Source organism: Rhineura floridana, chromosome 6 (genome assembly GCF_030035675.1).
Source record: "Rhineura floridana isolate rRhiFlo1 chromosome 6, rRhiFlo1.hap2, whole genome shotgun sequence".
NCBI classification, from domain to species: Eukaryota; Metazoa; Chordata; class Lepidosauria; order Squamata; family Rhineuridae; genus Rhineura; species Rhineura floridana.
Genome location: NC_084485.1, coordinates 112449081 through 112465557, shown reverse-complemented (window position 1 = coordinate 112465557; position 16477 = coordinate 112449081). Strand labels below are relative to the sequence as shown.

Sequence of the window (16477 nt, the reverse complement as noted above, 5' to 3'; positions counted from 1 at the left end):
TTTTGGAGCACAAGGGGCAGTTATTCAAACCCCATTAAATGTCTTTGTACAATAACACTTAGAGTGACCCAGGATAGAAATGGCATCAGTAAATTGGCAGAGTATGTCGGACAAGCCGGCTACCTAGTTAAAAACTTGCCTTAATTGTTTAAAATATGCCAAAGCACAATCAATCACAATTTCCTGCTTAGAGTCCAATGCTTATACTGTGCACTTGTGGCCGTTTCTCCCCATCCTGCATCAGTAGAAACATGAAGTTTCTCTAAAAGGCTTCTTGAATAATTGAGGATTTAGTAATGAATTCACTTTTCCTTTCTCAATTTTCATCAAGTCTAAAGGAGCATAAGAGACAACTAGGCATCTTAAACCAAATTAAATTGAACTGAAAACTGGTCTGGGGAAAACACATGGATAGATGTTTTGTTTTATAGGCTTTTCTGATCTATCTCTTTAGGTAAATGGAAAGTCTCAGCCTGGACAATAAACAGCACATTGACACAAACACAGGAGTCCCTGGGAATAAGCTGAAGACAGGAAGCAAACCTTGTGTCAAGCTGAATCACAGAAAGCAGCACCAGTCTCTTCCATCAACGAAAACCTATCTGAATGATTAGTAAATGGGCTCCAGAAGACAATATGGAATTAGAGCAAAATGCTCTAAGTGCCATTTAAATTTTGCTACATTAAGCAAGCAACATTGTAAGAGCTGGCGTTTTCTGCCCTGGTTCTAAGGTAAGAGTTAATTTTCACTTGGGAACAAATTAGAGCCATTTACATTTTCATGTTGATTACTGAATTAGCTTTCATTAAGAATACACTTAAGTTCTAATAATCACTGAACCAGGCTCATTTAATTTTATGTTTGTAGACTTAAATAAACCTGCGCTTCTGACCTAGTCCGACATTTAAAATTCAAATTGAAAGACCCACCACCCACTCCTTCTTTGCTCTTGCTGATTTTATGACCTTCCTATTAATTCATTAGAATAACTCACATCAATGTGTGCCAGGGTAAAAAGAACAGGTTCTGTCAAGTAGACACGGCTGGACTCCTTGTTGATGGAGGCTGCAATGACATCAGAGTTCACAGCAATGGTACTGTTCCTGCCAGCAAACTCGCTTCCCAGTTTTATGGTTGCATTTTCAGTACTGAGGAATTGGCCCAAGCTTTTGTAAATTATGAAAACCAGCTTCGCTAACCCTATGGAAAAAAAACCCTGCTATATATTCACTTAAATAACACAGCATGTTTTAAATAGCCTATCCCACCACACCTCCCCAACTTCAGTGCAGAAAGATTAATTTCAATTTTTAAAAAGCCAGCCAAACATTATTTACAAATGAGAGCTATCGACTAGCTATTCTTAATGTTGCTGAGGGTATATTATTAACACACCAAACCCTTCCAGAATTAAGTTGCTGCTAGTGCTGAAAATAATTTTTTTTGCAAATGACATACCACTTCTGCTGTTCTGTTTCACAGTGCTTGAAGAGAGCTGGATAGAATTGCCTCCTGTGTTGCCCTGAGGAAATTTCAAGTCTTGCACCTGCCCTTCTGTACTGAGCACTGCAACTTCTAGGACTAGGTGGACAAAAAGCAAATATAAGAGTGGGTTTTTTCCTTTGTGTGTGTGTGGGGGGGGGGTCAGATTTGGCTGAGGTTTTTCTTTTTCTGAAGACTTGTTTGTTTGTACACAACAGATGCACACTGGTAACATGGAGTTATTTTTCTTTAAATTTTAATCAAATTGAGTGGAGATGCATATAAGTAACAGTACGTCAGTGCAAAGAACATGAGAGCCAACCTGGTTTTAATGTGAGCCTAAAAGAGATCATTTTAGAAGTCCCAAGAGTTCTTAGTAGGGGAGAAATGCTTAACTTTTGGAGACTAAAGGAACCGTGCTCCATGGATTTTTAGTGGTTGCATCCTACCTGCTGTTGCTAAGCCTAATCTCTTAGCAACAGAGAGCCAGAGCAGTACAGTATTAAAAACCATCCAAATAGGACCAGGGATATCCAGGCCTACATTTTTGCTGGGTGATCTCTGCCAGTCACTGTATCTTAGTCTAACCTACCTCACAGAATTGTTGTGAGGATAAAATGGGAAGGATAACCATGTACACCACTCTGAGCTTTTCTAAGAAAAAGTGGAATATCTTACTTTTTAAATAAAGATAGATAGAATAAACCTGAAAATAAACCAAAAGTGTTAGACATAGTTACTAGAGAGTAACTGGCCAGGCAGCATCAGAATGTTACAGAGTGGTGAAGCCACTGCCACATCCACAGCTCCATTGCTCACGCTGGATGGGGCAGATGGCCAGAGGAGAGGGCAGGCAGATTGCCACAGCAGCCTGGAGCTGGTGCAGCAACTAGGTCTAGCTCAGGCCCAATGCCATCAAGTGAATGGGTCCAGCTCAGTCCCTCACCTTCCTAAAACAGGGCTTGGCAGTTCTTCTGCCCATCCAGTGGGTAGAACAAGAAGTTCCATGCTGGCAGAGTGATGCTGCCATAATTCCACAGGCTGAAGCCAGCAGAGGCTGGCAGGACTGGGTGAAGGGACCCCCCCCATGCCCTCGGACACTAAGGGGGGTTGTATTGCAGCTGAAGCCCCGCTGAATCTAGATGGATTTACTTCTGAGTAAATATGCTTAGCATTGCACAGTTAAACATCTATAAACTCTGCCTCATCTTTAGTAGCAAAAATATACATCAGATCACTGATACATACAAGCTTCTGGACTTCTGGGAAGGGTGACTTCGCTTGTGCCTGCTTTTGGGACGGGCTCCCGCCTCAAAAGAAGCTTATTCAGATATAAATCAGTCAGAACATTTTTTTTTTGACTGATGAAATTTCTCCCGGGCAGGGAGAAACGTAGAGATCAACCTCAAAAGCCTGTTTTTGTTGGGAGGACTGGATTTCATTAATTTATGAGATAAGGTCCAGCCAACAATGCCGGACGGACTTCCTAACAAGCTCTATCTGTTTAAGCGATACGTTTATCTTTTCTTTAAAGAGAGAACGGACTAACAGGCAAGCACCCTTCTTTCTATTATTTTTTTTACTTGGTTTAAATTGTTGCAGCAAAAGGAGATTTGTCAGATTGATTGGCTTTGGACAACTTCTGGGTGAGCTATAACTCTTCTCTGTTATTCACGAAATTAACAGCTTATCTCTGTTTCTGTCGCAAAAAGCTGTCCTGGAAGTGCATTCTAAACATATAAACAGAAGAGGGATTTCTATTCCTGATTTCTATTCCGAGGAATATTATATTGTCTGGGACTATTCTCTTTTTGGTCTATTTTATTTTGACGAATCTGCTTCTTCACGACGCCACTAACTGTTTTGATGCTGGGAACTAAATTTGTTTTGCATTCTTGAACATAGAGAGATAAGGCAGGCTGCTCTGTTTATACTGTGATGTCATCAAGCCTGGAATATTAACCCAATTGTTGCTGAAATAAGAAGTGGTTCTTCTTTATTTTTGTTTTGCTTTGTTTTCGTGGTTTTAAAAATGGCAATCAAGAAAGTGGCTGAGAATCTGGAAGTAACTATGTTTCAGAAAATAATGGATGAGATTGAGATAACGAAACAAACCCTGCGACAGGGTAGTAAGGAGCTGAAAATTGAACTGAGCAAAATGACGCAGGAGCTTAAAGAAATAGGGGATCCTGTGAGAGAGGAGAATGAGATCAGAGATGAGAAAAGAAAAAATAAAGGGAAGATACAAGCCCTGGAGATTGGAACAAATGTGGAAAAAGATCTGGAGTTTATGGATTTTAGAAATAAAATCTACTCTTTGGAATTTAACGTTATCTCTGAAGAAATTAATGAAGATATTAGAGATAAAGTTATCAATGGCTTGGATAATCTTTTGGACTGGAATGATGTGATGGAGTTTGATATAGAGAAAATCTATGGAATTAACTGCAGCCATGTGACAATGGAAAAACTCTCAAGAGATGAGCCAGTGCATTTTGTAAAAAAGAAGAACAGAGATATGACTTTACAACAGTATTTCAGCAACTTATTCAGAATCGATGGCAAGAAAATATTTGGGATAGAGGAAATTCCCATCAGACTCTTATTATATGACTATGGCTACGACAGCAAGATTATTATGGAATACTGATAATGGAAGATTGGACACTGAAATTACTGGACTTAACAGGACTATTGGAGATGGAAGATGGAACTAATAGGGATAATGGAATAATGGCTATTGAAATTATTGAACCTAACAGATTTTGATGAGATGGATTAATCGAAATGTTTATTTGGACTATGGTTATGACACATCACATTACGTGACGTCATGATGGTTATGACAATAAGATTATTATAATTATTAACGAGATGGATTAATCGACATGTTTATTTGGAGAAAAATTGATAGATATATTTCTTAAAGAACTGAAACCTCTCTTTGACTTTTTGTGGAAAGAATAAAGTAATGTTTATGAGATTTGATGATTAATTAAGATAACTACTGGAGGAAAGTGATTTTATAATATGATTTAAGAGACAGGATTGTTATATATTGTAGACCCATAACTGATTTGATCTGTGACAAATGGGAAGTCAATATTTTATTTTTTTTGTTTAATTATTTTTGTTTTGTTTTGTTTTTTGTCTTTGAATGTTTTATGATTTTGCTTTGTATGTTTTATGAAAATTTGAATAAAAATTATTGTAAAAAAAAAAAGATACATACAAGCTTCTGACATTCTTCCACTCATGAATTAGTTCTTCAGTTTTTAGGTATAGCTTCAATACCTCTCCAACATACATGTGTTCAAGTTTCCAATATACAAAAGACTAGAGAAAGTTTCAAGGGTGCAAGAGGAATGGCATTTTAATTCTATATACAACAGCATTCTTAACCACAAGATAAACCTGTAGTCTCTAGTACAGAATAGTTTCATTTCCCTGCCAGCATTTAAATGATAAATTATGTTCAAAGCATCTGTAGCTATTTTGCAATCTATGAAGCATGGCAATTTTGTATTATGGGAGTATGAGTCTCACTGAACAAATTTTCACCTGAAGGCAGTTGTGTTTGATGTAAACATTTAGTCTATGTACTATGCACCCAAAGCTCGCATTGCTCTCTCCATGAAAGTAATCTACATTAATTAGGAACTGATTATTTACAACGGAAAAAGAATTTCCACAACAAGGATTTCAGTTAAATATATATGCTCTGACATTTATACAGCACATTTCAAGTGTTCAAAGCACTATACACAAATTTTCTTCACTAGTCTTTACAACAACCCTTCAAGGGTGGCCAGCATTGTCTCTGTAATACAGATGCTGGAATAAGATTAAAAGAATGGCGGCTTGTCTAAAACCTTCTACTTAATTTTTGGCTAAAATGATTTTGAACTAGGAATTTCCTGCGTTACACTCTTAGCCACTAAGCTGCATCTGTTTTATAACCAGAACATCCATCTATTATAATTATCCAATTTAAATCAAACTATGAATGCAAATCGTTTTATTAGTTTTACATAACTGTAATTATGCTGCCATGGAAGAGACTTTTTTTTTTTACTCATTCCGAATTGGGTAAATTATACTTTTCCGCCAAAAAGGCGAATATATGGACATCCTAAACCATTCGTTTCGATGGACTCTTCCCCCCTTCCATTGTGTGTGCCTCACTTTTCAAGATTTATTCCCTTACCTATGTGATCTGTAGGCATTGCGACTCTTGTTGGTTCTAAGAGATTGTCAGCCAAGACAAAAGCCCCTTCTTCTAGCGTATCAAGTAACATTGTTGCAGCATGTGCTTGTTCAGAAGAATTCATATCTTTCCAGGATTCTAGCGCTTCAGTCCTAAGCAGGTTGTCCACTGTGTCAACAATAGCCTGCATTCAATAGAAAAATATTAGACCTTACTGCCTTAGGCAGCAGGAGAGAGTTCCTAACATGATCTGATGTCAATTATAATATTTAACTGTCAACATGATTTGCAGTGATTTAAAGACCAAAAAGCTACCGCTTTCCCTTAGAACAAAGAACCTCAACATAACATGCCTTAGAGCAGCAATGAAAAAAGAATGTTATTAACATACTGAAAAATACAGAAAGTGAGTGCTCATAGCTTTGATTTTAAAGGCCCTTTTGCCATGCTAAAGCTCCACTGGGCTCTGATACACATAATAAGTTCTGCAGGAGCAGGAGACTTCCCCATTCATTCGGTATTGAAGAATGATCAGTAGCAGCCTGATTCCACATACTTATATGCACATTAAGTTGCTCACAAAATAATATGCAATTAAGGGGGAGGGGAAGGATCTTAAATGAAAGCATTGTATTCACCCTGCAAAATAATCCAGTCAATCACACCAATCAAACAATCTATTGAAGGGAGGCTCTTACATTAATGTATAACGTAGCTACATGCTGAATGCGACATGCATTGCTGAATTGCAATGCTTACTCTGTCCCATTTATCTAGTTATGATGTGTCATTAAGCACATATATATAATTTGGTTGATCAATTTCAAAAAATTGGGAGTGCAAACAGGATGCCTTACACAAACAAAAAAGATGCTGCACCCAGAACACTGTGCTGTGCGCCTGAAATGGATAAGAAAAGTTGGGTCGAGGCTATTGTGAGGAGCAAAATTAATTAGCCTAATCCATCTTAATATCCTCTTTCTGTCTGAATTGTGAGGCTCTGCAACGGCAGGTGGAAGATACTTTGGAATGGCATGAAAGGATTTTCTTCCCTTTTTCTCTAATGGGAAATAGAAGAGTCAAACTGCTCACACTGATACTGTTTCAGCCATTAAATAGAGTGGAACAGAAATTGGTCTGCAGAGGCCATATTCATTAGTCACCAAGAAATACGGATCGGAGCCTCTGATCTGAGTTACAAATGAATCCTCTGTTGCAAAGTAAGAACTTGCTTCATTTGCATAGCATCAGCCAGCTTTCGATTTGTAATTTTAAGAGGTTTTATTAGTCTTAGCCAAACTGAGAAGCTCATTTGAGACCTACTAAAAATGATCTCAGTCAGAAATTAAGACTGTGCTGCAGTTTGTGTTGCGTGTATATACGTGTCAGGCTGACTGCATACATCCATTAGCCTGATTCACTCTTTATATTTTTAATGTTGTCTGACTTGCTGCTTTTCTTCAATTGCATGGAAACAGTCAGCTCTGTAATGACACCTTTTAATGCCAAAGATGGCAGGGGGAATTGTGAGGGAGAGACAAAATAAATACTCAGCCCATCAGGCCACGATCCAGCTGCAAGGTAAGCACTTTCATGCATTACTCAGATAGAAAGGCCTTTTGGGTGGCACTCATTGAATGCCGTCCTCATAGAGGCTTGCCTGATGCCCACATTATGGTCTTTTAGGTGACAAGGGAAGACCTGTTTTTTATTTATTTATTATATAAATAAATAAGGCCTTTTGATTTACAATGAACATTTTTTGTGTGTATTTAATTTCTTGCATCCTCACCTGCTCAATCTGTGAGATGTCAACTATGACTTGTTTTAGATGCCTATTAAAAGTGTATTTGCTTGTTCAGGCTTTTCCTGATGGTTTTTTTGTTTAGATTGCACTGCTTTGTATTTTGTTTTAGTATTTCGATTCTGAATTTTTATTGACAATATGCATTTTCATTTTAGTTGTATTCTAGCCTTACAGTTTTATAGTTTTTACTTGGTAAATCACCTAAGAGTTTTTTAATATTAAGCTATCAATTGATTAAATAAACAAGTATTCTCCCTTCCTAGTTTTAAATTGATTTTATGCTGCTGTGTTTGTGCTGGCCTTTGGATGATTTCACAAACTGATTTGTATTTCTATACTTGGTTTTTATAGTTTTTTTGTTTTTTAATTTTATCTTGTATTTTTAAATAATGTTGTAAATCATTAGAGAACTGAGTTAACGGGTGATATATAAATGTAATAATAATAATAATAAGGCGGAGGGTTTGTACCCCCGATGATACGCAGCTCCCCCTGTGCCCACCATCCATCCATTAGCATGTACATTTGAGGTGGGCCAGCCTACATGTGTAGCCTTCTCTGGGTCCTGGAATCCTGTGTAATCTGATGTTTATGTGCAGAGGTTTCCCCGCTTCCACACTAAAGTTGGATGGCAGTAGTGGGGCCAGAGAGAACCCCACACTGCTTTTTTTGCTTCTTTGTATGAGTAACATGTGAAGGGGGCTTAGGTTCCTTTGATTTCAGAGGAGAAGATTTATACTTTTTCATTCAATTAATGGAATTCATGCCTCACTTTGACTGGATCATGACCCTTGATTCTTGACATCACAATGACAAAATCTATTTTCAGCAGCATGCACATTATTACATTTTGCTTAATGACATTTACAGTAGTACCTCAGTTAACAAATCCTCCAGGGATTAAGCTCTTTTCAACAAACACTTTTTTGAGCGAGGGGGCACACTCTTGACATGGTCAGAATGTGGCTCCTTGCCTCCTGGATTACGGCTGCTGCAGGTGGCTGTCTCACACACCACTGAAATCATGCTCCTTGGTGGGTGGCGCAGGCGCACCTGTGTGACCTGGCAAGGAACATGATTCCAGCTGTGTGTATGAGAGCAGCCGAGAGCAGCCTACAGCAGCCACAGTCAATCAGTCCTCCTTGCCTGGCAGCAGAGAGAGTGAAAGAGAGAGGGGACAAGGAATGGGGGTGGTGGCTGCCTCTGGACTAGGGATGGAATCCAAGTATTGCAGCCACATTAGCAAAAAGATCCGGCTAGTCAATTTCTTCTCCCCTTTCTCCTCCTCTGATGGATGCATTGTGAATTGTTTCTTTTGGGGGGGGGATTTGCACTCCAGATGCAGGGTGGGGAAAGGGAGTGAATAATTCTGAGGCTTATTCCCAATTGCGTAATTTTTGTTAAACAGTTCTAAATGTTACATCCCTTAGGAGCTTTTTTTATTATTGCCTTTATTCTGTTGCGTGTCGGTTTTATTATTATTGCAATTTTTAATATCAATTGGTAATATTACAAAAGAAAACTATGAAAACATGGGTAATCTATGTTTTGAAGCAACTGACACCAAGATGTTTTTCTGTCCAACACCCCACTACTAGACACAGACTGTGGAGAAACTGACATTAACAATGATATACGTTATAAGACCTACAAAATACTCCAAGTTCCTTGGTATTTTAATTCCTCTCCTGTTTGGGAAACAGGATATACTTCTTGCAGAATATAAGGCAGTTACTGGAAAGTCTGCATTTTATCTGGAGTTCAAGTTACTAAAGCTGGCTTTTGTGAATTTCTTCCCCTTGTCACAAACAAAAAATATCACTTGCCAAATTTAAGAGTGCACAAAAATAAAATACAAAAGAAAAATGCAGGGTTGTTTCACAATGTGTATGTGTTTTAGGGGTTTTGTCATGCACAAGCATGGGATGTAATCCATCAGACACTCTTACCATGCAAACTCCACTCAAGCAAATGGAGGTCACGAGGCAGCAGTGATTAGTGGATTCCACTAGGTATGGCTACAATCTTTGATATAGAAAACTACAAACTTGAAACCTAGGTTCAAGGGGAAGGGCTATAGCTTAGTGGTAAAGCATCTGCTTTGCATGCAGAAGGCCAAAGGTTCAATCCCTGGCATCTCCAGTTAGGCCTGGGAATGTCCCATCTCAAACCCTGGAGAGCTGCTGCCACTCAAGGCAGACAACACTGAGCTAAATGGACCAATGGCCTGTATAAGGCAACTTTCTATGTTCCCATGGCAAACAATTTGTGTTTATTGCCTGTTTTGTTTTTCTTCCACAAGCAGTATAACATAGGGAAGCAACACTATCCTATCTCCACTTCAGTTAATGCCCATGACTGTTCTTTCTTCTTTTTGCAGACAGAAGGAAGAAGGAAGTATTGATTATATTCTATTAATTGTCTTATTCTGGAAGCATTATACCTGTGCAGCCAATGTTTTTTGTATAGCTGTTGGGGGAGGGCACAATACACATTTATCAAAGACTAAAATACACAGGATCATGCAGCAAGAGGATAAAGCGTAGCAGCAGGTTACTGAAGCAGTGACAAAGCAAGATGACAGCACAGGAGAGATACCTTAAGGTAAGACCTGCATGTCTTCTCTCGCTTTTGGAGCTTGTTAAGTAAGAGAAAAAACACACATCAGAGGTTAGACACAAAGAAGTGTAATAGGAATACTATTTAATTATTGTTCAAATCCTTATATGCTAACCTGAGAAATAAAATCTGTGGATAAAAATAATTTTCAGTGTGTTCAATTATCACTTCTAGATGAATCTGCAGTTTTTAAGGAGGCTAATGAAGGACAAGGCCATTCCAATGAATTAGGGTTAATTCATTGCTTGGTGTGTCTCAGATCACATTAATAAGGGATTAAGTTCAAGATAATCACAGCAAAAAAAAATTTCTTCTTTCCCACCCCAATATTTTTCCATGTTGTGAATTATAAAGGGCCAAAAGGCGTAACAGGTCTGATTCTTATTGTTGCCTGAAAAAATGTTCTGTTTTATTTTTAAACTGCTGCTAAAATATAATTAACATTATCTGTTTGATTTTTACTGCCCACATGGGAATGGTCACATTCAGCTCCTGTGAACTAGCCTGGTGGGACTGTGATACAGCATCGAAATCCACATGTCTTTATGAATTTATCTCTTTTCCCTCAAATCCTTAAATGCACCCTACTTCAGCAACAGATGCAAAACACAAGCAGACATTCTGCAAGAGAAAACAAACAAAACAACGAGGTGAAGGTGTTCTAACACATACTAGAGAAAACTAGTCAGGTCATTATTTACCTTGTTATAACTCCGTCCAGCAGAGTCCTTCTCATTAGGCTTCAGATCTTGTAGCTGAGCATCAAGAATATCCACCAACTGTTCCATCAATCTGACTGATGAACTCACATCACCAGCAAAGATTGGTCCTTTGGTATGTTTAGCCAGTTCATTGGCAAGGCTGGCAGCATTTTCTCCACTTCTGATCTGAAATGACAATTTAAATTATTTTAATGTTGCCTCTGCTGCCACTGATTCCTGGAACACTTTAGTTATAAGAAGGATGGCTTTTTTAGTTGTTATATTTTTTAAAAAAAATAACCCACCCACCCAGAAATAAGACTTAGTAAAGTACCATATACACTGATGGTGCTGTATCTATCTATGTCAATTCCAAATATACCATCCTACTCTCACAACATTCCATCACACCTCAGTGTGACCAAGAAACTCAGAGCAGAATAGGGCTATGTAGATAGCAGGAGGCTTGATTCTTAATCTACAGCATCTGCAGGGCTGAAGTATGAGCTTCCCAAACATTATTGTTTTCTTCACTAGATGTGAATACCTGCCATTCACCCTATGGTGGAGAGGGAAAGTGCTACATTGAGAACTATGCATTGGCAGGGGCAAACCAACCACTCTCAGCAGGCATTTTAAGGGTTGCCTTTTATATTCCTTTTGAGAAAGCTGTGGGAAAGGAGGCAGTATGTTTGTGAAGCTTTCTTCCACCCACAACCTCCAGGAGCTGGGTTCAGCATGGGGTAGTCCATCCTAAACACAGATTCTGGTGGGGATGGGGGTAGGGAGAATTCCTGACCTCCTTTGCAAGATATCTATTTGTTCCTTATCCCACTGACTACAGAGGCTGTTGTCAACATAGCACGCAGAACAAGGAGTGATGTCAGTACAACTCCTCTACTTAAGAAATTGATTGATATACATGAGCTGATGGCTAGGGACAGAAATTGTCCAATCTGCCCCTGTCTTATGCCTATGAGCTTTCATGGGGATTTCCTGATAGTAATACAATATGTTAAAAATTGACATTTTACTTACAGACTGCCTTTCATTAATATCCATGATCTCACTATAGTATTAAAATTACACACTCAGCAAACTCAAGCTACAGTTTATAGTTACAGTGCAGCACCAGATAAAATATAGTAATCTAGCATCTAACTTCAAGAGGCCCCAAAAGCTTGGGAGAACAAATGTGTCTTTTAAGTTGAAATCAAAAGCAAAACACTAAAGATGCTTCACACACCTCTGGGGGCAGAGTTCCACAAGTGGGACACCCTAACTTTCAGAAAAGGCCCTGTTCCAGGCCACCAGGTAACAAGCAGCACTCATCATCCAGACAACAAGCAGGGTCCCACGCACAGGTCTCAAAGGCTCTGTGAGAACAGGAGTCTCCTAACAACTCTCAGCAACCTTCACAAACTATACTTCCCAAGATTCTTTGGGGGAAGACATGACTGTTTAAAGTGGAAAAATAGTAGAATAAATGTATAGTGTGAATGTGGCTTGTCTTCCCTCAGTTGTTTTAAAAAGGGAATTACAGCTGCCTACCAGTGGCTAGCTAGCATGCAGGGTTCCATCCTGTGCATGGAAAACAAAACACACACACCCTGCGTGATTGGTAATTGACAGGAGCAACTACATGTAAAAATGTATGTAAAACATGTACAATTTCTCCTGACAGTAAGCATACATCATCAAGACCCATCACTCACAGGGGAACTTGCTTTGTTTTCAACACGTGTGGCAGCAGTTGCACGTTAGCTAATCACTTGTAGGTGGCTGCAATTAATGTTCAAAAGCAAGCAAGAGAAGGTAAAGAGGCAGCCCTCAGACCACCTCATTGTTGTTTCTTTTAAAAGTTCTATGTGCTTTGTTTTAAAGATTATGTTGAGTCCTCCTAAAATATCTTCACTGAACAAAAATGCGGTGGGCTTTACTCCAGTCCTGTGCAGGACTGGAACCAGCTGGAATTCGGTCTTGGAGCCACAGCTAATTCTGCAACCTGAGAATTTTAAGTGGAGCTGCAAGGAATTGAACCTTCTACAAGCACGCCATGTGTTCTGCCAGTGAATGACTGATTGGAAATGGTCTTGTGAATCACCAAAATGAATTTATTTCAATCCTACCTGTTAGGTACATGCCGATGTTAGTATAAATAACTTAACACTAGATATCTGCAAAGGCGCATTTGCCTGTGGCACTAGTAATGTATTACAACAGTAGGATGTTAGTGCAGCTTTCCCACTAAGTCAAATATTATCAAATACTATCGGTTACTTGTCTATCAAATAAAGACTGACTATCGCAGAGTTGGTAAAAGATTTACATTTAATCAAAAGCTTACTAGGGGCGGGGGTGAAAGAGAAGTCTTGCTCAGCATAATCAACCAAGCTGAAACCACCAAGCCACAGATACTGGCCCAACAGGGGGTCGGTAAACCACCTGTTTTGCTTTGTTTCTCAAGTGCTAAGAAGGCCAGGAACCATTGCTAATAGTTGGGAAGATTGAGGCTACTTGATAAAATTAAGGGAAACATGGTTATTTTGGAGAAAATTCCTCAGGCACTTGCAAAGTAATCTAGCTCCAAATTTGGCTTGAAGCAGATTAAGCCTAAGGCTGTATGAATACCTCTGTGTTGAGCCCCAAAGGTGGTAAGACTTTGCATGTATTCCAAGCCAACATACACAAAGCCTTCAAAGGTGTTCTATGGGTGGCTACTCTACTACTGCCTCCTCCTCTGTGGCCTCTGCCGAAAAATCCCTAAGCTTCAGCTAGGCCAAGAGAAAAGGAGAGGCAATGGCCTTTTCCTTGGTGGGACCACCAAGTGCAGCACCACTTCCTACCAAGGATGTTGGGACAGTAGTCCTCAGAAGGAAAAGATGCTCCACTGAAGGCTGGGGAAGCTCCACAGCTGCCACATCCTCTATTTTCTCTCTCATCTGGCTGAAGATAAAATTACTTGCCATGAGGCACAGGAAAATTTGCAAGCTACAACCACAGGTGTTTTTGCCCCAATCCTCCTCATGGCCAGTCTCTTCAAATGCTCATGACATCCCTAACAAAGCCCAGTCCTCAGACCCCCAAAGGTAGGGGTTTACATGGGGCACTTCATTCAGTATTGTGCAGAGTCTGCCATTAGCATCTCTGACTGTGTCCAGAAATGATGGTAATCATGGGTGTGGTATCACATTAAAATATTCTTCCAACCCACCTTCTGAGCCAGCTGATTAACCCAGTGTGAAGTACAGTTGCTAAGATCAGGGCCCTTAGGGTTCCATGTTCCAGTGGAAACCATGCAGAGGTATGAAGCTGTTCCTATAAATGATGAAAAACATAAAATTGAAGTAAAAGTGTTTAGGTTGTATATGCATTTGTTTTAAATGAGGTGATGAGATAGAAGACAATGATACTTATTAAAAGCAGCGCTAATAAAGCCAGGTCAAAATATCAAAGTTTATACTGAACAAACATGAGACTAAAGACTCTTGCTTTTTCTGGAAACTTCCGAAGTGGAGCTCACAATGAGAAATGCAGCAGAAACCACATTTAGCTGAAGTCTTGTCCGTTGTAAAGACCATGATCTGGAATCTCTGAGAAGGGCTTGCAATGTAATTCTGTACCTAGGCTCCAATGCCCTCTACAGCTTAAAACCTGAAGGTGCTACTTCCTGCACACAAACCAAGATCATATGAAAGACAGCTTGTGATTAATCAGCAAGGAAAGAGAGTTTGAGATAGATACAGAAATGTTTATTTGACTTACCACGAGTTCCTTTGGGACAGGGGCGTTCTACCATGTTTCCTCTGGGAGTCTGAGGCCATGTAATCCCTCTGGCCACCCCAGGCTCACAGAACCTCTCTGGCAAAGGGAAAAAGCTTGTAACAGGAGGAATTTTGGTTGTCGAAACTGCTGGTGGTGGTTTAGGGCCTCTGCTTCCTTCTTTTGTTCCTCCAGCTAATGTTGTGCTAATTGGAACTTTTTGTGGTATGGTGCTTGTAGTCGATACAGTTGTCTTGTACAGCTCTGTGGAAGGAGTTATTGTCTCGGCTGTAGTAGGCACTGTGAAGAAAAAAGGAATGTTATATGGGGAAGTACAAATGGGAAGATGGTGGTTGTGAAAACATTTACATCAGCAAATATGCTTTCCTCTTGTTCCCTAGAGAATCTCCAGGTTTTCCTATAAAATCTCCAGATGATAAAATGATATACATGAACAACAGCAATCAGTAGTAGCAATAAATAATAACACCACCTAGATATAACTACCAAAAAGAGCCATTTCCGGCAGCTTACTGGAATACACATTTTAGAATAAATTAACATGGTTATGAGAATTTTTTTTGCCAATTACCCCTTTCTCCCGCAGTCCCCAATGCCTTTCTTCCCAAAAAAATAGAGGACTGGGGACCCCTTGGAACAGCATGGGCAGTTAGTGGGAAGGAATCATGATGGCTATGTTCTACCTCCACTGTCAGAGAAAGTATACCTCTGAATACCAGTTGCTGGGAATGATAAGTGGGGAGACTGCTGTTGCAGTCAAGTCCTGCTTGTGGGTTTCCCATAGGTATCTAGTTAGCCACTATGACAATAGGGTGCTGGGCTAGATGAACCTATTGTCTTCTTCCAGCAGGAACCCTTTCCTGAATCTTGTTTCCTTTGGCAATTATAAGGAACCCTTTCATGGCTGGAGTGGTAAATCTGGATCCAGTCAAGGATTTTTCATCTGTCCAATGTTCAGCATGATCCTACACAATTATACTCAGAAGTAAGTCCCACTGAGTTCAATAGAGATTATCCATGGGTAAGTGTGCACAGGACTGTAACCTCAATACACTGCTGATAGCACATTCTTTATTAAAAAAAAAAAAGCTTCTACCCAAAACAAATCAATAGCTACACTTCTAAAGGCCTGGAGGCATCAGTACTAAATTATCTGTGCATGGTAAAACATGCATAAATACTTTTAACAAAGAAAATATGGCAGAGCTAATCTGTCTATAAAACCAAGTTCTATATTTAAAAAGCAAAACAAACAAGCAATAAATAGATACATCCCAAAACCAAAAAGTAGGTTGTAAATAACCAGGCCTTTAAAACAAAGAAAGCCCTAAATTCATGTCATCTATTCTGCAACTTGCAGGAAGATCATTACTGTAACATCTTCTCACCCGGCAGTCATTCTTGCTTGAGAGATTTCCAGCATGCCTGATTAGATCCAAACAGAAAAAAGCCTTGCATGCATGTGTTGTTTTAGTGTTTCAACATCTCAGCCTTTAAACATTCCTGTTTTACTTTTTTGATAAAGCAGCTATGAAGAAAGAACTAATTCAAGCCAATGGCAAGTACACAGACAGAGGGCTGAGCAATCCAACTCATGGGAAGCCAGCGGAAAGGGTGCCAGAGGAGGAACTGGTGGGAAGCTTCGCATCATCCATTTGCCATTCAGGAGCCACCAGGTTAGTGCAATGCCGGCTCAGCCGGGAGCTTTGTGTTTGTATGGAAAAGAAAAAGAATGGCTCTCACGAATACCCCTGCTGGTGATGAAGTGCTCCCCACTGACTTCCATTATAATTATTTTTTTAGACCAATCTTTTCAGGGTAACTTTGGCCTGGACTGGGATCCGCAAGAGCGCTCTGAATGGGAGCTGGATGTCACG

General features: G+C 39.5%; 1 protein-coding gene across 19 annotated transcripts in view; it reads right to left on the bottom strand.

Annotated features, from left to right (window-relative positions):
• Window positions 1–16477, bottom strand: part of ADGRL2 (adhesion G protein-coupled receptor L2) — a 252946-nt gene that overhangs the window by 41929 nt on the left and 194540 nt on the right. For 16 of the 19 annotated variants that reach the window (XM_061633470.1, XM_061633468.1, XM_061633465.1 and 13 more), the window contains 7 exons: window positions 14583–14879; window positions 14032–14135; window positions 10818–11003; window positions 10096–10134; window positions 5691–5874; window positions 1460–1582; window positions 996–1201 (listed from right to left, as the gene is read on the bottom strand). In XM_061633470.1, coding sequence (XP_061489454.1) covers window positions 996–1201; window positions 1460–1582; window positions 5691–5874; window positions 10096–10134; window positions 10818–11003; window positions 14032–14135; window positions 14583–14879 — 1139 coding nt within the window. The remainder of the gene's footprint in view (window positions 1–995; window positions 1202–1459; window positions 1583–5690; window positions 5875–10095; window positions 10135–10817; window positions 11004–14031; window positions 14136–14582; window positions 14880–16477) is intronic. The other 3 variants (XM_061633477.1, XM_061633479.1, XM_061633484.1) reach the window with 1 other exon arrangement.